This window comes from Manacus candei, unplaced genomic scaffold, assembly GCF_025592945.1.
Source record: "Manacus candei isolate 608988 ecotype Guabito, Panama unplaced genomic scaffold, ASM2559294v1 h1tg000005l, whole genome shotgun sequence".
Classification (NCBI taxonomy): Eukaryota; Metazoa; Chordata; class Aves; order Passeriformes; family Pipridae; genus Manacus; species Manacus candei.
In genome coordinates this window covers 25,813,409-25,837,739 of record NW_026138053.1, presented here as the reverse complement: position 1 = coordinate 25,837,739, position 24,331 = coordinate 25,813,409, and the positions used below count along the sequence as shown (strand labels likewise).

The 24,331-nt window shown below is 41.4% G+C and overlaps 2 protein-coding genes across 6 annotated transcripts in view; both read left to right on the top strand.

Moving 5' to 3' along the window:
* The window catches only part of RABGAP1L (RAB GTPase activating protein 1 like), a 229,467-nt gene that overhangs the window by 62,750 nt on the left and 142,386 nt on the right, over positions 1-24,331 (top strand). The window lies entirely within an intron of this gene.
* GPR52 (G protein-coupled receptor 52) lies at positions 1,524-19,031 on the top strand. Its single transcript, XM_051794418.1, has 3 exons — positions 1,524-11,098; positions 11,179-11,668; positions 12,790-19,031. Exon 3 carries the CDS (start codon positions 12,982-12,984, stop codon positions 14,065-14,067), a length of 1,086 nt encoding a protein of 361 aa, XP_051650378.1. The 5' UTR covers positions 1,524-11,098; positions 11,179-11,668; positions 12,790-12,981; the 3' UTR covers positions 14,068-19,031.

Here is a 24,331-nt window from a genome sequence, read left to right as displayed (position 1 = left end):
AGTATGTTAATGTTTGATGCCTTAAGAATTAAACAGAGAGCTCCAAACACTTAGAGACAGACATGAAGAATCCAGAAGTATACTTTAAATCCAGCCTCTTTTATTTCTTCTGAGAATTCCAGTTAAATTGGTGTTTAAAGTCACTTCAAATGCCTTTTTTAACAGCAGAACTGGCGGCCAGCATTTGGTTAAAGCATGTTTTCCCATAGCAGTGGGCAGCAGTCCAGAACAATTGAAATAGTAACAAAACCCAACAAGGCTTGAGCTGCATGTGAAGAAAAATCCAGTCATACGTAAGTGATGAATACACCACTTAAATCTAGATTGCAATTCGGCATAGGGGTGAATTCTGATACCTCCTGCTACCTTACTTAATGTATGACTTCTTTATGATAAAACCCCCCCCAAATGCTTATCTGTGTGTTCTTCAGGATATTCTTTTAAAGGGATGAGCCAGTATGAAAGTAGATTTAACTGTAATCACTTCAGAAGAGATCAGAGACCTATATTTCTTCTTTTCAGCCTGTATTCATTATATTCATTAAGGAATTTTCTCCCTTTACAGTGATGAGTATGTTCATACAAATTAAGAGGAATTTCCCTATCAGCAAGCAAATTTGCAGCTGCTGAGGTAAACTAACCAAAAGGAGTTATATTACAGTCTACTACTGCATATATTCTTTCTAATAATCACTTCTATAGGTTTTTGTGGTCATACACAAATATTTTGGCAGCTGAGATTTTTTACTTGTTGAGGGTTTTCATCAGTTGTTTCTTAAGCTGACAACTGAACATTGACGATATGGAGCTTCACGTATATTTATCACATCCTGCATATGACAAAACCATCTTCATATGGCTAGTTTGTCTCCAAAGCAATCCAGTTTCAAAATACCACCTTTTTTTTTCTTTCTTTTTTTTTTTTTGCCTGGGTAGTACAGTACACAGCCTGAATGGAAAACTAAATCGTTGTTAACGGGGGTTGTGGTTTCAGACCGTGGGCTTGCCAGAAGAGGTTCCTTTTGTGTACTCTTACCTAACAATTTCAAGGCTAATCGCAGTAATTCGTAGATTTCTATTTAGAAAACCTCCTTCCCCCCATTTCCCTCTTAGAGAGATTCCCTGTGCAGGTGTGGGGTGAGGGTGAGGTGGGAGCACAGTGCCGGGTTGGGCAGGTGAGACCAGTTTGGAGGCAGCCTTAGGTAGGTTAATGTACCATCATAGTCCAAGTGTGCTCCTTGGGACCTGTGTGGCAAATCTTTTGTGGATTTGTAAAGGTAATTTCAGGAAGCTCTTTTGGTCTTTTTTGGCACTGTCCTGGATTTCCTTTGCCTGTCTATGAAGACCCTCAAATTCTTCTTTAATGGAAAATTGAAAATACATCAATGCATGTTTGGGGTAAAATGTGCTTGCAAGTGTTGGAATGAATATTCTTTTGGGATGCTTTTAATGTATGTATGCATGTATATACAGTGCAGAATGGCTACTCCTGATATAACAAGAATGATGCTGAATGCCATGGATTTACACAGTTACGGAGTGGTATTTGGGTGGCTGCTCATTTTCTCTGAACTCAACTTACAGTTGGGGCAGCCGAACTTGATTAAGTTTAGGATATTATACAATGAGGAAACTAGTTTTATAGAGGGCTCAGAGCAGTGGTAGCTGGTTGTCTCTTCAGGAGTGTCTGCAGTGTCTGGTTAGTCAGCACCAAAGCTTGAAAAGATGCAGCCTGGCTCCTTTAGCCCAGGCATAGGCAGAAAGTCCCTCTAAAACTGTGATTTAAAGCATTGATATTCCCAGGTCCACGGTTTATCCTGGCTGATGCAAACATAGGTGTAGTTAGTGAGTGTTGTGCGTGGAGTTGCCTTTGAAGAAGCTGTTGACTTGGTCACAGATTCATTAGGTAACATTTACCTACATTGTTTGCATTTCTAGAAGTACCTGTGGCTTCACATAGTGCTTAAGAGTTAACTGTGTATCCACCTCAAGGATTAATATACTGAGACTGGGGAAGCAAAACTGCAGAAATACCCTTGAATTTGTCAGTGTTATCCTTACTCCACATCCTTGTGGTATTGTTTGAATTTCCAGTGTACATCTCTTGACTTCTGTGCTGCAATAAGGAATTACTCTGATTCTTTTCCCTTCAGTGCAAGTGAAGAACCTGACTTTGAGCTGTGTTCTTGACCATGCTGGTCCTGCATGCTGAAAGCTCTGCTGGACTGGGCTGAGAGACTTTTCATGTGGGTCAGAAAAGAGTTATGAGTAATGCTGGCAGGAGCCTTGATATTCACTGCAGTGAAGCCAAAACACAAGGCACTTGCTGTGTTAAAATATCAGCTTCACTGGGATCCCAGCACATGCCACGTACATGGTTCCAGTGCAAATATTGCCAGTATAAGTTACTGTTTCTAGTCATAACTCTCTGAAGTATCTGTTAAATACTTTGCTTACTATTAATTAAGGCTTATCTCAGTATGGGCTTTGGACCATTTCACAGTTTTGTTAATTTTTAATAGAAGTAGCAATTTTGACAATCTGAGAAGTGTTGGGAGACAGCAGGTTCTCTGAGATTGCTGTGGAAGTGCCTGTGTAGTTAGGAGCCCTGTAACGATCATCAAGGATGTACCAGAAATCTAAATATCATAATCTTGTAGTTATAATCATCTTTATAATTCCATATGTATCAAGGGGCAGAACTCTGCTGATTCAGATAGATGAATTTTTGTATTCCCTCACTTTTCAGTACTTAATTTAAAACCATCAAGTAACTTTTAGTTATAGAATCACAGAATGGTTTGGGTTGGAAGAAACCTTAAAGATCATCTCATTCCACCCCCTGCCATGAGCAGGGACACCTTCCACTAGGCCAGGTTGCTCCAAACCCCATCCAGCTTGGCCTTGGACACTTGCAGGGATCCAAGGGCAGCCACAACTTCTCTGGGCAACCTGTGCCATGGTGTCTTTTGGTCCTTGTGGTGACTGATATAAATGATGTCCCGTTGCTGTTGATTTTGATAATAAGCTGATACACTTTGTAGATGTGGGTAAGGTCACCAGGATATCAAATAAGTGCCATAAGGTGTGTGTTTCTTCCTACTGGCTGTGAGAACTTGGGATGACTAATTTTCTGCTCACCTTGGTCTGCTCCCTTGTACTCTGTGGAGTTCTCTGAAATTGTACTAATTGTGATCTCTAAAGCAGAATCCAAAAAAACCCCCAACCTCTACTTATCTCTGAAGCTCTTTCTGAAAATTGAGTCACAGACGTTACATTTTAAGCCAGCAGAATGTTTGATTATTCTACTTTTGACTGCCTTTAAAATTCTAGTTGCCATAACAACTTTATTTCTATATTTTTAGCACATCAGTTGCCATAACAATAAAATATAGCTTTTTGAATGTAAGCATTTTCTCCCTACTTTTTTTTTTTGTTTTGTTTTAGAAAGAACCTTTTTTGGGGGGGAAAGGAAATGTATCAAAGCTCATCCCCTGTGAGCACTTGGGTTAGAACATTAGCTGAAAAATAAGGTTTTTTTAATCTAACCTTATTCCATTTCTCTGGCATTTTTTTGACTACTGAGTGTTTTCATAACTTAGGCAGAAAAATGAATGCAAATCACTGTGTAAAGCCTTTCCTTTGTAGGAAATTGCTGTTGGGATTTTGGTTTTATGTGTTGTAGTTAGTGTGTTAAAAAACCTTAACCGGTAGTGGGTAATTTCCATTATCTTTATTTCATTACATGGAATGGCTATAAATAAAGTGTGTGGTCACTGACTTACAGGCTGTGTTGAGTTCAACCTGTTGATACCCTGAGTTATGGGCAGTTTTATGTGATAGGTCTTTAAAATATATGAATTAAGAGATTGACGTTTAGCTAAAAGCCATAATCTTGAGCAGAGGGGAAAGGTTTATGTGTGAATTTAGTATTGGTGAAAGAAGTTGGACTTGAACTTAATCTATAGACTTGACTTCTCCATTCCCCCATAGTGTCCTTTCCAAAAGGACTTGCAGATCTCAAACATGCTGTCTTTATATTTAACCTGTTTTTAGTGCTGATAAAGTATATGTTTAATTTCAGCTATTTTTCTTAGAGATGGCAAATAATGTCAGGTTTGGTATTTCTTCTAGAATTAACAATTTCTCAGCTCACGTAACATTTTACATGTGCCAATTTCTGGCTATAAATATAAATGTCCTCATTATCTAATACAATCAAAGTAATTTAAGACAGAGTTTGCTGGTTATTGGAAGTTGAATGTATTTAAATGTTATTAATCTTGAAACATAGTTATCAGATGTGAGATGATTTTATAAATTTTAGTTAGCCAGTTTTTAACTCGAGGTGAGGGGAAATTAAAAATCTGTAATTCCTGCTTTCAGTGGCCTTTTCCAAACATCTCCCACTGCCGGGTTCCATGCCTGTGAATTAGCCAGGAGTCTAATTCCACTGTTATTTGCAAAATTTTCCCTCTACACCACTCTCGGTAGGAAGCTATTCCTTGTCTTTTTGTCTTTTTTCATACATGGATGTCGATGTTAGTGTGTGCTGATATAGATCCATGCTGGAGGAGAATATGAGTGATACCTCTTCAGCACTTCCAGCTGGGAGGAAAGTTTGGTCTAAATGAAGTTGAGCTTAAAATCCATAAAAAGAAATTGTGCCACCCTTCAGGCTATAAATAGTTTTTGGGCCATATCTTTTCCATGTTCCTCTTTTCCATTTCTTCACAAAGTGATAGAATAGTAATCCCGAGTAACACTTGGTTTAAAGATAGTCTTTGAAAAAATCACTATTTATTTCAATTGTTCTTAGCTTTATTGTTCTCAAGAAACAATGGAATTGGATTTATTGGGATCTGGGGTTGGTCCCACCTGCTCCCCAGTGGATCCTGCACGAAAACAATAACCACTCCTCAGTTGTGAAGTGATTTTTGCCCCCACTAACAGTCAGAGCTGGGACTTTATCTCCTAAATGATCCTGGTTGTTCTGTGCTTTTCTGAGCCACCTCTCTGCTCCTTGAGCAAGCACTATTTTTAAAAATCTATTAAAGGAAAAGTTTAGAGTGGAATGTGTCAGTTCTGTACGCGAATGAGGAATGAACTGTCAGTGTGACTGGGCACATGTTTGCAGCCAGCCTGTCTGGGTTAGACTGGATGCTCTGGAGGATATTCCTTGAGCGTTTACCCCAAGCCACATCCATGGAAAGTGGATTTCGGTCTGCTCCTGACATGTATCCATGAGTTTGTCACACAATAGCTGCCACTTCACAATGTTTAGAAAAGGAAGTGGAACTTTATGCTTTGGTGCATCCAGAGGTGTGGCTCTAAAAGACAGACAGGAGTATGTGGGTTTGATCCTCGTGTTCGTGTCTTAGTCGTTGCTTTTGCACAGGCCTTACAGTTGGCTTCCTAATTAAGGCTACAATAAATTATTCATCAGTTGAACTCATTAAATCAAAACTGGTTGCCTTTTAAAAGGTCATGCTGTAGTTTAAGAGAACTCTTTGGCTCCCAGTGTGTGAAAAATCAAAGTAGGTGATCACAGTGTTTGGGATATTTTTTTTTAATAGCCTTAAAAATTCTTATTCTGGCTCTGCTGAAATGGAATTACTGCTAATACTGACTGATCTTACACTCCTGCCAAGTCAACTGGAATCCTTTTCGACATTGAGATACACTTTTAGAATACCACTGTCTGTGGAATGGAACTCCTGGCTTGACGTAGACAAAAGTATTAGTAAAAGCACAACTGTGTCAAAACACGCTGCTAAAAAGTTTAATGAATGCAGTGCTGAAATCTTTTAAATATTATTTCAAATAGAGAAATGATTCTCTCAGGAAAGGAAAGGGTAATACTACCTGCACTGTGCAGAATATTCTGTCTGTTTCTTCATTTATCATTCTCTTAATTGCTGTCTTCCGTCTTGTGATTTAACAGGTGAATATTTTAATTGTCCCTTGTAAGAAGGGAGCAGTGGTAAGTAGTAAGTCTGTGTTCTTTCGCCAGTATACTTTTCTTTTTTAAGATGGTCCTACTGTTAAGAGCAGGTGGTTTAGTTTTAGTAGCACAGGCATGAAACTGAGCGCACATGTTTAATTTTTTGCTTTTCATACCATCCTAAGACGTTTTTCTTGTGCTTCCAATGCATTTCTTACCATATGTGGTCAGTCAGTAAATAGCATCCTTCTGTAGCTTAAGTGCTGTTTGTTTAAAGCAAATGCTGTTCAGTGCCTAAAAAATGCTAATTATCACCATTCATTAGACTGCACAGCATTTCCCTGAAGTAGATTCACTTCCTGACAGTTTATTGCATGGAGTTTTATTTCTATTGATTCGAGGCACAGGAATTTGGTGGAATTTGTCACTCCGAATTGAGCTTGTAAAGTGGGTGCCGTTTGTCACAGGAGCATCAATATCATCTTGAGGGAAGCTCCTCCTGGAAAAAAAATGTTCCTTTTTTGTTTTGCATTTATCTGTGGGTGGCATCCCTGCCCATGACAGGGGGATGGAACAGGATGATCTTTAGGGTCCCTTCCAACCCAAACCATTCTGTGATTCTGTGAAATATAATCCATGAGACTACAGGCAGCAGTGTTTAAGGGGAGATTATGGCAGCAATTTACTCCAAAAACTTGCTTCGTATTTATTAAATACATGAATAATGTTAAGAGCTAATTTAAAAGCTTCAAGCTTTAGAAATGTTCGATGTAATTGTTGCTTAATGGGGTGAAAAGACTGCACAATAAACTTGCAAATGTAAATGCCCATCTCTGTCTACTGATCCACATGAAAAAAAATATTATTTGTCCATTTCTTCTTGTTCTGCATCACAGTATCCTAATTGCCTGACAGTTAGGTGATACTGATATTTGCATCCTTAGAAACTGTGTTGGAAAAGGACTGAGCTGGGAGTCCAGTGGAGGAACAGGCTGAACCTGAGCCTGCTGGAGCAGTAGTGAAAGGAGAAGGGCTCATTAGGTCCCTTCCACATCCCTTCCCCGTTTAGAAAGCTCTGTCCCCTTCCAACCTCTTTCCTGAATTGCCCCCACCCTCCACTCCAAATTACTCCTTCCTTCTCCCCCACCTTACAGAACCTGCTGTGTTGCTGCTGAAAAGACCTGTGCAGGCTTTGGGGATAACTTCTGCATCCATGAAGTTAAGTGCTCCTCAAGAGCATCTGCATTTCAGAAATGCAGCTGTGTTACTGGTACCTCTTGGTCTTTGCTGCAGCACAAGAGTATGTGGGCCATAGCACTGTAAAATGTTTGTGGCATTCCTTGGGATCATGGGGTGGGAGGGAGAAGGAAAGGAGCTGCTCTGTGATAGCAAAACCAATAAATGAGACTGTCAGGTGGAGAAATACAAATTTCTACAATACACTCTAGTTTCCTTCAGAACAGACACTTCTGGATTTTCATTACTGGCCCAGAAGTGTTTAGTCTTGATGAGGATGAAGACAAACCACAGCAAAAAAAATCCTGAGTGGATGGTGGGAGTCACAGGCTGTGAAAACTCCATCCTTGGAGATGTTCTCAGCTCAGCTGGATGTAGGACCCAGCACAACAGGGCCTAAATTTGGCATTGGACCTGAATTTGAATTTGGCCCTGCTTTGAGCAGAGCATTAGACCAGATGATATCAAGAGGTGCCTTCCCACAGAAAGGGTTTAAGAAGGCTAAGATTGTTTAGAGGAAAAATAAAGGGTTTGTACATATAAATATATATATATATATATACACTTCTTATATCTCATCATACACTTGTACTCAGGTCAAAATCCCTGTGTAAGCCAGAGCTCTCCATGGCAGGTTTTAAATTGACAGCTGTAGTGGGTGGATTTGGGGAAGAGGCTTTATATTCCAAATAACAAATAGAACCAATTTCTGCCTTAAATACAGCACCAATATGACTTCACAGAGCAACTTTAGATGCTAATCTGATGTAGAATAACCCAACCATCTACACATACACACAATTTTTAAGGCAACAACTGATTTTCCGTCCTCCTCTCCTGCTTTAAGCTGCACTACAACTGCAAGCTTTATAGGATAGAATTATTCTGGAGGCATTAGTAGTAAAATCAAGCCGTCCATGAGATATGTGGGCAAGTAAATGCCAGAGGTAGTTAAGCTTAAAAATAAAGCAAACTGAAGAAACACCTTTGTTATACAGACTTAAAAGAAAGTGCATAAAAGAAAGTAGTACTTAAAAACCAGAGTTGGGCAGAAGAAAAGAAGCTGAGGAGCTGGTATATATCAGCACTGCCATTCAGGTCTGCACCTAAGTAAATAACTACGGTGTTCCTCATCTCACCCTCTCAGCTGCACCTCCCTGCTCTAATCAATGCATTTAAAAAGATTTTACAGAAATTACTGTTGTCCATTTAATCCGGGTGACCATCCAATAATTTAACAAAGAAAGGCTTTGAACTACAAATGAGTGGTGGGACTGAGATGCTGCCGTGTGCACTGCAGGGATTGTTTCCATCAGTCCTGTTGCCTCAAAATGAAAGACTTGGGAAACAAATATTTCTATTCCTTTCCAAATAGAATGACCAATAGATTGTTTTCCTGCTTGGAGCTTCTAAATCTCTCTTTGTATGTATGGACTTTTTCTGTCTGAGGAGCTTTATCTGGTTTCCTTTCCGGGTCACACATCACCACTGCTTTCAAAGCCTCTCTTCCCATACACAAAGCTCATGCTCCTACCACATCCCCTCTGTTTTCTGCAGCATCAGATGGTGCAAGTCTTCTGTTTTGAGTGGCAACTTGTGTTGTTTCTAGGTGATGTAATTTATAAAGAAGGTGTGGAATTGCTCCTTCTCTTCCGCTTGAAGAGTGCTCCGTCCTTCTGCTGGACATAACCAGCTATGGAACTTCTGCACCGTGTACAACACTGCCTTGGTGACAGCCATTAAATTCTTCCAGTAGAGCTTTTCTCTTTCTCACTTCCTTTTCTTTACATACCAATTAAAAAAATCCTGAAGAACATTTGTTTAAAACTGTTCCAGACTCTCAAATGTGTCTCTAAACACAAATCTAAACTTTTCCCAGAGAGCTTTTAACGTGCCACTGCTGGTACAACATTCTGGTATTGCCACATCTTGTAAAATTCCATCTAGAATTGCACAGTTTTGTCAGGACTGGCTGATTTCTGCTTTAATTTTCACTTACCTCCAAATCTACGTAAAATAGTGCAAGTTAGTGCCGTCAGCCTGGTGCAAGTTGCAGTGAGTAGCTGAAGTGATGAAGCCGCTGGCAGCTTGCAGCATGACTGGCTTTTTGAGAGTGAAGGAAGCCTGCTTGTATTCCCACAAAGAAATCCAACTTCCCTACTTTGAAGCACTCAGTCCCTTTAATTACAATTTCTGCAAAGGAAGTGTTTTACCTGTGTCTAGAACCAACCAGCAGAGGTTGCCATTGATTTTTCCTGTTACCTACTCAGCAGAGCCTGGATTTCTTGTACCAGAGCTGAAATATTTGGCTGCCACGAGGGCTCGTTGTCAGAGTTGGGCACTCTAGGCACACACAGCGGGCACCAGCTGGGGCTGACCTGGGAACAAGGTGACTCAGTGGTCGCTGTGACATCTGGGAGCTTTAGTAGTTCCCAGTCCTCAAATCTGTATGGAGCAGGATGCACTGAGCATCCTGTGGTCCACTTTATGTCACGCTTTACCTTTGCTTAGCTGATGTGCCCTTGTGCCTTTGGGGCTTTCTAATGTCCATTTTAAGGTGTTCTGGCCCTTTATGTCCCTGGTGCCAACGAGCCAGCCCAGGGAGGGGGTGGAGAAGTCCGGGTTTCTGCCATGCCTGTGCTCACCGTTGTTGTTCTCCTCCTCCCTCACAAGAGTGAAAAGAGGAGGAATAAAAATTGCTCCCTGTTATTCTGCCCATGGTATGGATAGCTCAGGCTTAAGCTGTGCTCAGGGGCTAAATTTAGTCGTTAAGTCTATTGTTTCAGCCATTTGCCATTCTGAGGTATCAGAGCAAGTTTAATATTTATTAAATCCTCCGATGGAAGACTTTGGAATGATCACACGCCCTTACTGCAAACCACTCTTACATTGCTGCAGTTTGTGCTGCCTCACATTGCTACAGACTTGTCATTCAGCCTTGAATATTCGCTCCAGGCAGTACTCGAAATACAAGATGTTAACCCAGGAGCAGCTTATTAAAATTTTGCCTGTGGTTTGCCTGGGAACTGAAAGGATTTAAATCATTGTAGTTTTTAATGACTTAGTTGGTTAAAGCCTCCAGTACCATCCCTGACACATCTTTTGCTGATCGATAGCCCAAAATGCTGTTCTGTGGTTGGTATTTTGGTACCTAAAGCTGCTGTTTCAGTGTCTAAGGACGCACGGCGTGGCTGTGTGAGGTAACTTTGATAGTTGTACTTCTGTGACTGGGTTTATTTTCGGAAAGCACGAAGTAAACAAAAGTTCTGAGTCCTTAGTCAGGGAATAGCAGCATCTGTTTGCAGGAGTAGAGCGCTCAGTTAATTGGGTTAAGTTTGGAAAGTAATGTGCTACTCACAAGTATTTGTATTTAAACTGATGTTGAAGCAGTTAGAGATTGGTACAGTATTGAAACCAGGAGCAGATGAGTTTTATAATCTATATATTGGGGATGGAAGTAATTAATTAGGGGAAGTAATTAAAAAGGGGGGAGGGGCTGTAACTGTCTTTTAAGCAAGACTAGAAAATTTGTGTCAAACCAGGGCAGGTATTTCGCCAAGCAAAATTGTAACACCTTTGCCGAGGTATTAAACCTCCGCAGGTGATGCCTGAAAAGTGCACCCCGTGGCTCCCGGAGCGGAGCCCCTCGGCTGCCCCGGCTCGGTGCGGCGGGCTCCGCTCCGCTCCCTCCTCCCCGCCGCCCTTCCCGGTGCCAGCGGCGGCGCCATTGGATGTTCCGGGAGCAGGGAGCGGCAGGCACCGCTCCAGCGCCGGCGGGCTGCGGCGGCGGGAGGAGGAGGAGCAGGAGCAGGAGCCGGGAGCGGGCTCAGGTGCAGGCACCGCTCGCACGGGGGAAGCAGCGCCAGCCGCTCCAGCCGCACCGCGCTGACAGAGCTCCCCGGCAGAGGATGCGTGTAGGTGAGAAAGCTTCTCTATTGCTTTAGCGGGGAATTAGAGGAAGGAGTGATTTTTTTTTTTTTGATATTGTTGCATTATAGACAAAAGGAGCCAATAGCCGGAAATATTCTGAGATGTTATAAAACCTAAAAGGACTTTACAGCGTGGTGATACAAAACAGGAAATGAACTCCAAAAAGAACGCTTTCTCTCAAAGTACTGCGACAGAATTGAACCAGCTCTTCTGGTGTCTGAAATTCCTCCCGAAGACACGGCAAGGACTATTAAAATCATCCGAGAGATCCCGGTACTTTTAAAGAGACTTAAAGCAAATGCCAGCGTAATATCTGAATGACCTTGGAGATTATTTCATGTGGATTCATTAATTTTCACTGCCAGTCTTCTAGTCTCAGGAACTCTAGGATTAAAGATGGTTTTAACGTTTTAGGGGCCTTTCAAAAAACAAGATTGTATACATTTAAGTACCTGCCTAATGGTTCCTGAACTAATCAAGCATTTACTTAGAACTGAACACAGAAGATCCTTTCTTTTAACATTTTCTCTCTCCATAACTTTGACTAAAATGAACAAGGTAATGTCCTGCAATTAGAAGAGCATTTCTTTTAAAGCAATTATTTATGATGCTGATCATCTAATAAATACAGAAACCCTAAACCCCTGAGAAGATGAAGCTGAATAACAGATTAATGAAGTAGTAAACAATGGCAGCTTTTCTAGTCAAATCAGCATTTCATTAGCTTCCCAGCAGAATGCAGATGGAAGTTTCTGAGCTCGTTGTGTGGGGGTTTGTGAAATGATTCAGGTGTTGCTACAGAGGTGAGCAATATCATGGCTATACCTATGAAATCCTGGGTACTGATCCGCTGTAGCAGATATGGCAGAGTTTCCAAAGATGATTATTTTAAATTGGCGTTGCTGAAATTAAATTCAAGAGGATTTATTTTGTCTCTGGGGACATTGAATTATGGGTCTCACATTAATAATTGTAATGGACTATAACTGTTTGAAGGAACTGTGAATATTGACATAAGTCTCCAAATTCTAATCTTAAATTATTTTCATTTTCAAGTGAATAGACACAATCTTCCTCATTGTATGTTAGATGTATGTTTTCTTTCTTAGGAGTCAGAGGACAAGTCTGCCTCATCCCCCACCCATCTCCCTCCAAATAAAATTCATTTTTAATACCCAAACAGTGGTGAGTCTATTGGAATTAACCTTGACAAAAATGTTTTCCTTACCTTTCCAATGAATAGCACGGATAAGACGGAATACCATCTCCTGAATGGAACCAGGAAAGACAGCATTAGAGGATGAACTTTTTCCTTTAGTTTTCAGTCAGTTTGTGATTTAAACTGAGACATTATAAAGATTATCTCCAGTAACTGCTGGTCCAGGAAACCTGAGCTGTACTGAGGTTCCTCCTTCCCTTCCTCCCCCTCTCGTCAGTATATTCCAAAGCAAAGGACTTTCTCAGGAAAATAAGCAGTCAGAGATTTCCCTCCCCTCCTTCCCTGGGAAATGAATGTGTCCCTTTTGTCAGTTTTTATTTCTGTATTTCTGGGTACCTGCTTGTTTTAGAAGTGCCTTGTGTTTGCTAAAGATGAGTCAAGAGCACTGGAGGAGCTGATCAGTGGCCTTTCTCTTTCTGGCTTTTGTTTTTCTTTTCTTTCTTTGTTTCTTTCCTTAAAGCCAAGGTGTGCCAGAGGTGATGCACTGATGCTGAGGAGGCATCAACAGCTATGGGACTGTAATCCCCTCCCATGTAAGCACTGGCAGTGTCTGCAAAGAGAGATCTGGAGTCGCTGGAGCAGAGTTTAGCTGCTGTTCAGCAGGTCACCTGCTCACTCAGGCTCAGATTGCAGTGTTCCCTAAGCACAAAGCATGAACCAGTCCCGATGGATTGAATGGAGGACTCTGAATATGAGCAGTAGTGTTATGAACATATCTGAGCACCTCTCCTGCCCTCTTGGATTTGGTCACTACAATGCAGTTGACGTCTGTATCCTTGAGACAGTCGTTATTGTCTTGCTCACATTTTTAATCATTGCGGGTAACTTAACTGTGATATTTGTTTTCCACTGTGCTCCACTCCTGCATCATTACACCACCAGCTATTTTATTCAGACCATGGCCTATGCTGATCTTTTTGTTGGAGTCAGCTGCTTGGTTCCTACTCTGTCACTGCTCCACTACCCGACAGGTGTCCACGAGTCCCTGACTTGTCAAGTTTTTGGATATATCATCTCTGTGCTCAAAAGCGTGTCTATGGCATGTCTGGCTTGCATCAGTGTGGATCGCTATCTCGCTATAACAAAGCCTCTCTCCTATAACCAACTGGTCACCCCTTGTCGCTTGAGAATCTGCATTAGTTTGATCTGGATATACTCTTGCCTGATCTTCTTGCCTTCCTTTTTTGGTTGGGGAAAACCTGGTTACCATGGAGATATTTTTGAATGGTGTGCTACCTCCTGGCTAACTAATGCCTATTTCACTGGCTTTATTGTGTGCTTACTCTACGCTCCTGCTGCCTTTGTCATCTGCTTCACCTACTTCCACATCTTTAAGATCTGCCGGCAGCACACCAAAGAGATAAACGATCGGAGAGCTCGCTTTCCGAGCCACGAAGTGGATGCTGCTGGGGACACCGGGCACAGCCCCGACCGCCGCTATGCCATGGTTTTGTTTCGGATAACCAGCGTGTTCTATGTGCTGTGGCTCCCCTATATCATATACTTCCTGCTGGAGAGCTCGAGGGTGTTGGAGAACCCCGCATTCTCCTTCCTAACGACATGGCTTGCTATAAGCAATAGTTTCTGCAACTGTGTGATTTATAGCCTCTCCAACAGCGTTTTCAGGCTGGGACTGCGGAGACTGTCGGAGACAATATGTTCATCTTGCACGTGTTTGAAAGAGAGGGATGTGCGGGACCCTAAGCCGAGGAAACGGGCTAACTCCTGCTCCATTTAGAGACAACGGGCGCATGTAATCAAATGCGGAGTTTCAGTAGTATCTGCTGTGTCTGGAAACTGGCCAGAGAGAAATGTTTACTTGAACAGCTTGCCGTGGTGTTAGAGGGAGTTTACAAGGGATTGTGGAAAAGGAAAAGGCTGCTGTGAGAGGGATCACTGGACTCTGGGGGAATTGTGAGGAGAGCAGTTCCACAGAGACGATGAAGAAAGTCAGGACTAAAAACCTTCCAAAGGGCATGAAGTAACTACCAGTAACTATCAGAGGAGGTTCCTCATAAAATAAATAACTTAGTTACTACCTTATGTTTTACCCCTTGTAGACAAGCTGTCCTACTATCTTTGTGTCAGAATATACTGTAGCCTTCTGAATCTCAATATATTTAAGAGGAAGCAATCAACATCACAGTAAGCAGCTATCCATAAACTATATACCTGAGGACTGTAGTAGATACTGCAGGTTAATAATCAGCTCTGTCTCTGCTCACATCCTGTACAATTTTCAGTTGTACAATGCATAAACCCTGCCCTGGGCATGATGCTTTGGGATTAACTGGCAGGTTTTGGTACCACTGTCAGAGAAGCTCTCCCTCTCCTTCTCATTTCCCCTCTTTTCCTCCATGCTCTGCATCCCTAGATTCCATTGCGTCCAGGGGGAGTTTAGTTTGAGGGCACCTACAAGGTAAACTGAGTTTCAGACCATTATTCCTGCAGAAAGCACAAGCCCTTCCTGGCTGGCTGAGTGACTGCAGCTGCCTGTGTCCAAGGACTCCTTCAGTCGATCCCGTTAAATCAGCACACGGTATCTATGTAGTGTCCTTTAGGGTGTACTAAAGCTTTTCCTTATTGGCTCCACAGACACTCCTAATGCAGAGATGATAATGGCACATAGCAGTGTGTCAGCACTGCTTGGAGAATTCAAACTAACCAACCCTTCTCTTTGGGAAGTCTAAATTGCTCACTGTTGTAGCTGTCAGTCCATCGTGTGAACCTCGCTTGCACATACTGTACTTTTTTTATTTTTTTTTAAGGGAAAACGTAAATTGTGGTCTGTGCCTAATGTTTTCCTAGCACATGGAATAGGTCAATGCTACAGGGTTAAAAAAAACTTACACTTGCTTTAAGAGAAACACTTCTGTGCTGTTGTTGAATAGCTGTTTGTTAGACAAGTGTTCTCAGAGGAGGTGAACAAGACACCTGTCTAAAGTTTAGTGTTAATTACAGGCCAAGAGCTTCAGTATTTCCTTTTGTACTGAACTGACTTTCAGGTCCACTGATGAAATCTTTCTGATTTTGCAAGGGCGCACATTAGGTTTGTGTAATAAGTTGCCAGGGGTTCAGATGCATGCCAGTCGATACAATATTTAAATTATGATTTTGAGCCAAATGTAATTTTCTTGGATGGTTATTGGCTTTTAAAAAGGACCCAATTATTGATTATTGGTGCCTTTTAACACTGCACTATTATTCCTTCTTTCACCAAAATGCATATGTAAAGATTGTGCCTATTACTTTTTGTAATGGAAGCTGACCACCTGTGCACACTTGTGGTTTGACTCTAGAGCTCCCTTAATTCTGTACTCTTTGTTCTGTTGAGGTGGTTCTGAACCCCTGTACATTTTTTTTAAACCTGTAAGAAAGTTGAAACAATGGAATAAAGTAGTATTATGTTTATCAAACCCAGCCTTGGCGTTAGTTCCCTGATGTCACCCTCTGTTCTCTGTGAAAATTCTTTTGGGTGAAGGATTTCAAATCCAGACCTCAAAGCTGCTCACCTGTCTAAAACTGCTGTCTAAAACGTTCAGATACCAGTTTCTGGCATTGCACAGTTTTCAAAGCAGGTTCAAACATGACTTCAGACATTCCTCGAGCTGAGCCAAGCTGTTGCTGACAAGCAGCTCTCGTAGATATTAGGGAAAAGTAAGTCCTGTCCTTCACATGGATCTGGTAATGCTCCATGTCTGCAGGAACGTGTCTGCTGCCTTCTTGTGACAAGTTGCTGTTTATTTCAGAAGGCTCTTTTTGGCTGACTGCTGCTCTGTAAGGTTGTGTAACCCCGGCTGTTCTTACAAACACAGCTTGGGTTCACTTCACTTTGTCATTAGTGTGTCATTGTGTCCTGCTCAGTAGGCCCTCGGTGTGCAGGGCTCAGGTGAGGAGCAGTGAAATACCTCATTTCTCACTGTTCCCAGGACTGCTTTTGTACCAGTAAAGTCATTTCATACCTGTGCTCCGGCGCTGGCCGTTTAATGCTTCTGCTTTTCATTGGCACTTTGGGGGACAAGTTTCGGTGGGACCTTCTGAAATTCAGGAGAAGGTCTAGGAAGTGCCTGAAGTTGAATTAACATTCCTCTCTACCATGTGGAGCTGTCAGGTGGCACTGGAGATTTTCTTTTCCCTCAGGCTGCTCTTGGAGGCAGAGAGTATACTAGAAATCCAATACCCTGCAAAGAACTTGTAGGTTCCAAGGTTCTTCACCCCCTTTTTTCATTTTTTTTTGTTGAATATTGTTGCTGCAAGAACATTAATTCACTTACCTGGACACTGAATTTCAGCTGCTGTAAAATCACATTTCAAACTGTTCTCTATAAATCTCCTGGCATCTGTCAAATTATACATCCTCAGCAGACTTAAATATTGCTTTTCTTCTTGCTGTTTCCCAGGTGACAGGATTTGACCTGGTGCTTGGTCGCATGAATCTTTTAAATTTAGTAAGTGTGTTTCATTTTTTGGAAGTGTTTTCTGAACTCATGATTTAAAATTTTTACTTGAGGGAGGTTTGTTATTATTTTACTAATGCTGTCGGGGGGTTCCAGCTGGTGCTAAATTCTCTTCCAAAATCATAAGGCTGGGCGTTTTAGTGGATTAAAGGAGTCACAGAAATTCCAGTCCCCCGATCTGTCATTTTTGATTTACATTCTGTCATTATATGAAGTCTCATGTTTTTGTACAAAAATCTGATTAAAGAATGAGACTTTTAAAGCTGGCATTTGGAGTACACATCCCACTTTCATGTGCCTGAAGATCTTTTTGATTTGTGAAATACCTGGTAAATAGGTGAGCAGAGACTAACTAAAGAAGTTGAGAGGAAAAATATGTTGTTGATAACAGAGGTGATAAAAAGTAGCCATAAGAAGAAAATATATGTAAAATATTAAATGAAAAAATGAAGAGATAGACCTAATAGATAAGTAAAATAAATATATATCCAAACCCCTCCTTTTTGCAGGTAGTTTATATTGTGCTCTTGCATTTCTCTTGAATACTTCTGTTTGCAGTGCCCCAGAGGCAATGTCAAGGGCGATTGCCTCACCATTTTTGGAACCTCATGTCTATCAGCCTCAGGAAAAGTCCTAAAAATTGTGTGATGGCAGCAAAAGCACTGTCACAAAAGTAATCTTTCCTTTACCAAATTTGATGTGCTTCCTTATTTTCTGGAATGGCTAAGAGATTTTCTCCTTAAAATACTATTCTTTAAAGGGAAGAGGAATTGTAGTGATGAAAAGCACGTTGATGTCTTTTAAAAGTTTACTTATTGTCCTAAAGTAAGATATTTTTCCCCTTGCTTTTGCTTAAGAATCCATTTTGTAGCTGTACTTGGTCAAGCACGAGATATTGTGCAAGGTTTATTTTTGTACTGCCTCTGCTGAAAAGTTGAGAAAAGTTGCTTTACCTTTCACAGGTACAGTTTAGGAAGACCTTTTAGAATTCTTGGTTTTGTGATTAATTTAAATTCATTAGTGTTTGTCAGTGGAATATCCATAAGCATACTTAGTTTTTGCACTCAACAAAAGTAGTAAAATGTCCTTTTTTGGGTAAATGACCCCAGCGGTCGATATTCCAGTTGACACGGAATGAGGAGTTCCATCATTATCGATCTCATCGCGGTGTGGAAGTACTTTCTCTTCCCGTGTGACAGTTGGAGCTAAACTTGTAAATACACTGAGGTTTTATTTTCTAAAGCTGGCGTCGGACTGCTGAGGATCTGTAAGTCCCCAAACCTCTGGGAATATCCCTTTAACAGCTCCCAGCTCTGTTGCAGCGTCCCTGGAACACAATGGTCCTGGAGCTGAGTTTGCCAGGGAGCAGTGCCAGAGGTTCAGCAGGCCAGTGTTGCCGCGGGGGAGGAGTGTCAGTGAAGGTGGCAGTGGTCTCCCCAGCCATCCAGCAGGATCAGCTAATTTGCAGATCTTTCAATTTTATTGTTGTTGTCACCAAAAGGAGAAGTTCAAGTCTTTGACTTAATCCCTGCCACCTGTTCCCTCTGACTCCTTTTTTTTTAATGGATGCAGTAGTGCATCATTCTGCTGAAGAACTGAATTAGATTGATTTGGTTGGGCTTTTTTGATTGAAATACTTCATGTATGTCATGTGAATGGCCAAACCAAAGGTGAATTTGTTAACAAGATGCCGATGAATTTCTATGCCTTTCCAGAAATGGCAGCATCACTGAGGTAGTTTTCCTGTCACCTGCAGCATTGCCTGGAACATTGCTTAAAGATTTTTACTAACCAAATGGAGTTCACGTAATGCCTGATTTTCCCCCCCTGTTTTACATAGACATGTTTAAATTTTTTTAAAGTTATGTACTGAATTTATATACACAGGTCTCTGCAGTCATTTTTCATTTGTCAACAGAAGTCTTTGCCGTTACAAGTGATAACGTAAAAGTGATGTAGAAGGGTATTTAAGAGGAGCTTCCTTCCTGCAGACACTGATCTCTGGTGACCAGGGACAGGACCCCAGGGAATGACCTGGAGCTATGTCAGGGCAGGGTCAGACTGGATCTCAGGAAAAGGTTCTTCCCCCAGAGGGTGGTTGGGCACTGACCAGGCTCCCCAGGGCAGTGGGCACAGCCCCAAGGCTGCCAGAGCTCCAGGAGGGTTTGAATGATCCTCTGGGGCACCGGGTGTGACTTTTGGGAATGGTCCTGTGCAGGGCTGAGGGTTGGACTGGAGGATCCTTGTGGGCCCCTTCCGACTCGGCACGTTCAGCGATTTTTCCAATCATTCTACAGTGCAATGATTCCTTTCCCAATCTAATATTTGGACAATCCTCTGGGCTCCGTGAGCTGTAAGTGCTGAAGGAGTGGGATGTGAATGGAGAGGAAGCCATTAATGGCTCCTTGCCCCAGCACAGTCCCAAGAAAATACTGAAAACCCCTCACTTCTGCATCCATAGTTTTTGTGGCCTCTTCTTTGTGCAAGGACTGTGAAAGGTAGGATGAATGTAAGGAAACTTTAAAGCTTTCAGCTGCTCTGACAAGTGGCTAAGAAAAGTGATTTCAGGCAGTAAAATCTTTGGGATTTTATCCCAGCCTTATGCTGACTGCTGCCAGGCTTAAACCTTTGGAGCAGGATGTGACAGCAGTGCTGAAGGATTTTCGTTTTAACCACTGTGAGATCGGTCTGGACAAAGAAGAGGTGATTGGGTGCAAAAATGAAACTTCTGTAAGTGCAGTGATTACCAGGGAGAAGAGTTTTGCTTTTCCTGAGTGATGTTTATCCTTCCTCAAAGCCCACAGTCTAAAGTTTACAGCTGGCAGTGTTAGAAAAAGGGACAGACATCAAGGTTTTGAGAAGGAGAAGCTCAGCTGTGTCAGTGTGAATTATGTGAGGGCACTTCTGCGTCTTGACAGAATTGCTCTTTGTTTCTTATTTTTCTTTAAGCGAAATTAGATGTCTTTTTTTTCCTTCTTCTGGAAGTTATTTGAATAAGCACAAATTCTTCTCATCATGGAGGAAGTCCATTTGTCTCTTCCAACTCAGCATGTTCTACAATCCTATGAAGTAGTTAAATGAAGGATAGGGTGGTGGTTTGGGCAAGTTTAACAGAGGGTCCTGGGAGAGAACCAAGTATGTTGCTTGTGAAACATGTACTCGGAATTTCATACAGTTTTGGCAGGAAAGTCTTTAAACATCTGTACAGGTGAGGGTTTCCAGTCCTTGTATGATCTCACCAGTGTTATTTATGCTTCTGCAAGTACTATTGACAAGTTCTTGTGTGACATCTAAATTTAGATGTGACCAGGCAAATTTGTTCTGCCCTGGGAAAGGCAGAACCTCCTCTTCCCTTGGCTGTTTGGGGTCACCGTCAGCTCAGCACAAACCCATTTTTGGGTACCAGGATGAGGGATGTGCCTGCCCTCTGCTTAAACTCTTTCTCATGGAGTTAATCCTTCTCAAAGGGGTGAGAGACAGGTGAGGGCAGCAGTGCTTTAAACTGCCTCAGCAAGGGTTTTGCAGAGCTCTGTTTATTAGGGCTTTTAATGGTAAGGAAATTCATTGTCATTAAAGAAAAGAGAGATCTATGTGCTACAAGTAATGAGTTATTATTGGGTCAAGAACAGATTAGTCTGGTTTTCATCTGTGCCCTCAATAGGCCAACGGAGCCTTCCTAAGAATTTGACTGTACTCGGGTGGATTTTGGATGCTGCAGTTTTTATAGGGAGTTTTTACGCAACTGTACGTACAGAAGGGTTGTAAACAGTCGTTTCATGGCGAGGTTTCAGTGGCAGCTTTTTGTTCATTTAGGGGCCTTGGGGACCACTTTGTGGCTCGAGTTGGAGAAGCGCTAAGGGTGTGCTAAAACTGCCAAAGCCAAGACAACAAACACAGCCTAGAAATGCAAGACCTGTATCCACAACTTGTAATGTTAGATATTCTCCAGACAATATCTCATGTTGGCTTATGAAGGTGCCACACAGAAAAGCCAGAAATTAGCATGTAGTTCTGCTTATATTCGTTATCATAGTTAAATTTAAGATTTTTGATTTTTTGACTCAGGACTTCTGGAGAGCTTATTTTCTGTGATCTCTTACCTTGGGAACTTGCAACCAATTAATCATTTTCCTTTGCTGGCTGTGCTTTACTTGGTCTCTGGCTTTTGGGGTTTTTGAAGTTCAGTTTTAAATTTGAATTTGCAGTCCAAGTTTGCTGTTATGTAGCTGTGTTTTTCACTTGACTCACAGAGGTGAAAACCTTCATGAGAGCACTGGAAAGATCATATCCTTGAAGGGAACTACATCCAGTCTGACATCTGTTTAGGCTGCTTTTCTTTGCATCTAAAAGAAGTGTTGCTGTACCTTGTTTACCAGATTTCAGGTGTCTTGGCAACAGCCTCCGTGACAGATGACAGGTTCTCCAACCTCTTCTGCTGGACTGAAACATTATTTGCCACTGATTTTATTTGTACATGTTGCTAACTAAAGAAACTGTTTTGTTGGTGAATGGGTATTTTGGAGATACTTGATCTGTCTGTTGTATTTCCTCTGGTTCTGATGGCAGAATAGGGGGGTTATTGCTTAAGTGCCACTGGAAGTTTTGTCCACCTTATCCCTTTTTTGGGGAAAAGTTATGTCTCTGGTGGTTGGTCGTTGATACAATTGTGCTTCAACGATCATCTTATTTTATGAATTTCATTGCATTAGTAATGCCTGTAATTTGAAAATAAAAATCGTAACAAAGTGCTCTTGTAATAATGGTATTGGTTTTGTTTAAAAATAAATTTATACCAAGATTAAAATTCTTCCTATTGGTATAAAGAGATTTGAAATGTGATGTGTGTGAGGAGTACCTGTTGGTAATTTATTTTGGGAAAGACTTGGCTTTCAAGTGGCAGGAGAAATTCAGGAGATTAAATATAAATATTGGTTCTGAAGAAAAGCAGTCTTGGTTTTCATACAGTAACAAAATGAATTGTGTCTGTTTCCTCTAACTTGCTTATGGAGATGGTAGTTTAATGAGCCATGGCTTAGCAAAAAGTATTGAGATATTAGTAATTATAAAAATAATTATGAAAATTGTTAGAAGTCATCTCTACCATCACCATGGTGTGCCCAAGTGTAACTAGTCCATGTTAGTACAGCTGGAAGGAGTTCTGAGGAATGGCAAAGGGAGCTCCTCTTCTCTAGGGAAGAGTTGAAGTCTCTAGGATTTTCCATCCTAGAATAGAAAGTATTGAGGTGCAGGGGGAGTATGAGAAATCTGAGAGGTCGTGAGTGTCCTTGGGAAGAACTTGGTGTAATCACTCACTGTTTCTCTTCCAGGGAAAAAAAAATAAAATGAAAAACTGTGAAAACAAACTGTGTTTAGTGAATTGTGGGATGTATTGCCAAAAGAGTCTCTGCATGGCAGAAGCTGACATGAGTTAAAAATCAGGAAAATTCAAGGAGGAACAGAGTGATAAGTGGTGTCCTTGTGCTTCTGGCCCAGGAGCCCGTGTGCAGCAGGTTCTCCAGGGCTGTGAGCCTGTATGTCCCACTGTGTTTGTCCTGTTCTTATCCTTATCCTTAGGCATCTGTTCCCATCTGCTGTTGCAGACAGAGTTGATACCAGAGGACCTACAGCATCTGCCCTTCCCTTCCTGCTCCCTGCCCTTGGTACATCCTTATTGCTCCTGTACTACCTCTGGATGTTTCTTTTCATACTTGGTTCTGTCAGGAAAAGAATGCCCAGTTTACCTCAGCTGCTTTTTCTGCATAAAATTGTGAGTGAGGAATAAACATCTGTGGCTGTGTGTCTTTGTGTGTGTGTGGAAGGTGGCAGTGAGAGAAGTGTCAGGATGATCAACTGTCTCCATCTTTTCTTCCTGTGGAAGCAAAACACCTCCTGGAAAAGTACCAACAAAGCAGTTGTGAAGTTCTGATGCCAAGTATTTAGGGGTAAACTTTTAACTTTTTAAAAAATTGGTACTGATGAGCCAAGCTATTTTATAGGCAGTCATAGCAAAAAGGGTTTCCTTAACCCTATTAGATACTGGGATTTTTTTAATTAAAACGGGATGCTGCAAAAATAGGATGCCTACACTAAGTTGGGTACCCCAACCAAGCTGCAGCTGGTTCAACAGAGCTCCAGCAGTCCTCTACTTCCTTGTGGCATTGGAAAACTTGTGGTATCAAACCAAGAGGTAAAAGAAAGGGCAGGGACTGCCATGGTGTATTCAAGGAGGAACAACCAAATCCTTGATGGAATTTCCTTGCCCTGACAGCCTGTTGTGGCTGATGACACATGACTTGTGGTGCCAACAACTAATTGGTATTTTCTCAAGTATTTCTGCAGTCCCCAAAGTTAACAGTGAAGCAAACAGCAAAGGCAACTACCTTTTAGAGCCGTGCTGAGGATCTTTTCCAACGACGCTGCTCCACTCCTAATTACAGCATATTATCTGTTTTCTGAAATAATATATTGAGAAATAAAACCAGAATTCAAACTAGATCTCTGTAGAAGTGGAGCTGATGTATTTACAGAGCTGGAAACAACTCTGCCTGTCAGCAAATCTCCAAAACTCCTGTCTCCTCACTAGGTTTTACAGAGAGCTGTTCCATCCTACTCTTTTCATTTTGTGATTAGATCAGTTAATTTGCCCCAATTACATCTCTCATTTGCTTTTAAAAGCAGTATCAATAGTCCTGTGAACAAAAGATGATTTGTTCGGGTCCTTTCTTTGTTGGGTTTCGGTGGCTAAATCATGAAGTGGATTCTCCACGTTCAGATGTGTTTTCCTGTGTTGCAGTTCCATGTACTCCTGCACCTTCAGGCTAGCTTGACTTCTCTCCCTCTTCTTCCTTTTGTGGAAAAGATGGGAAAATGTCAGGCAGAATTGCAGCTTTGGATGTCAGTGTTGAAGTTATTTTCATGACTGAGTTTATCTTGTTCATTTTCTTAGAGTAGGATTTAAGTGAACTTGCAGAAGCCAACAAGACCATGGGCATTACTTCTTATAAAGTAATAATAATTTGAAAAACAATGTGCTGGTACAGAAAATGATGACATTTCATGTGGGTATTTGGTTTATATTGTAGTTTTGGGGTTTTTCTGTTACCTTATTGGAAATGCTCTTTAATTTAAAACACTGAAAAAGGAAGGTGTGTGGGCATTGGCATTTGTAACATGTCTCCTAACAATGTTTGCAGTCTAGAAACCATCAAAACTTGGCAATATTTTAATCCAAAAGCATTTTTTGCAGCCTTAAAATATGATAGCTTGTTATTATTAATTATTATGTACATTTTAGTTCAGCCCTTCATTCCTGCTGCACAAAAATTCTTATTACCTTCAGGGGAACCTGGGAATTGTGTGGAACTGATATGGAAAGCCCTAAACTCCTGTTTTTTCAGCAAGTACACACATGACTCATGACCTGTCCCTCCCGTAGCCTGGAGTGCAGCAGGAGCATTGTTAATGAAACAAGTGCATCTGTGTTTGTGTGCTCGGCTGGAGACAATATGTTAACATATGTTCCAACAAACTTCTCATTTCTGTTAA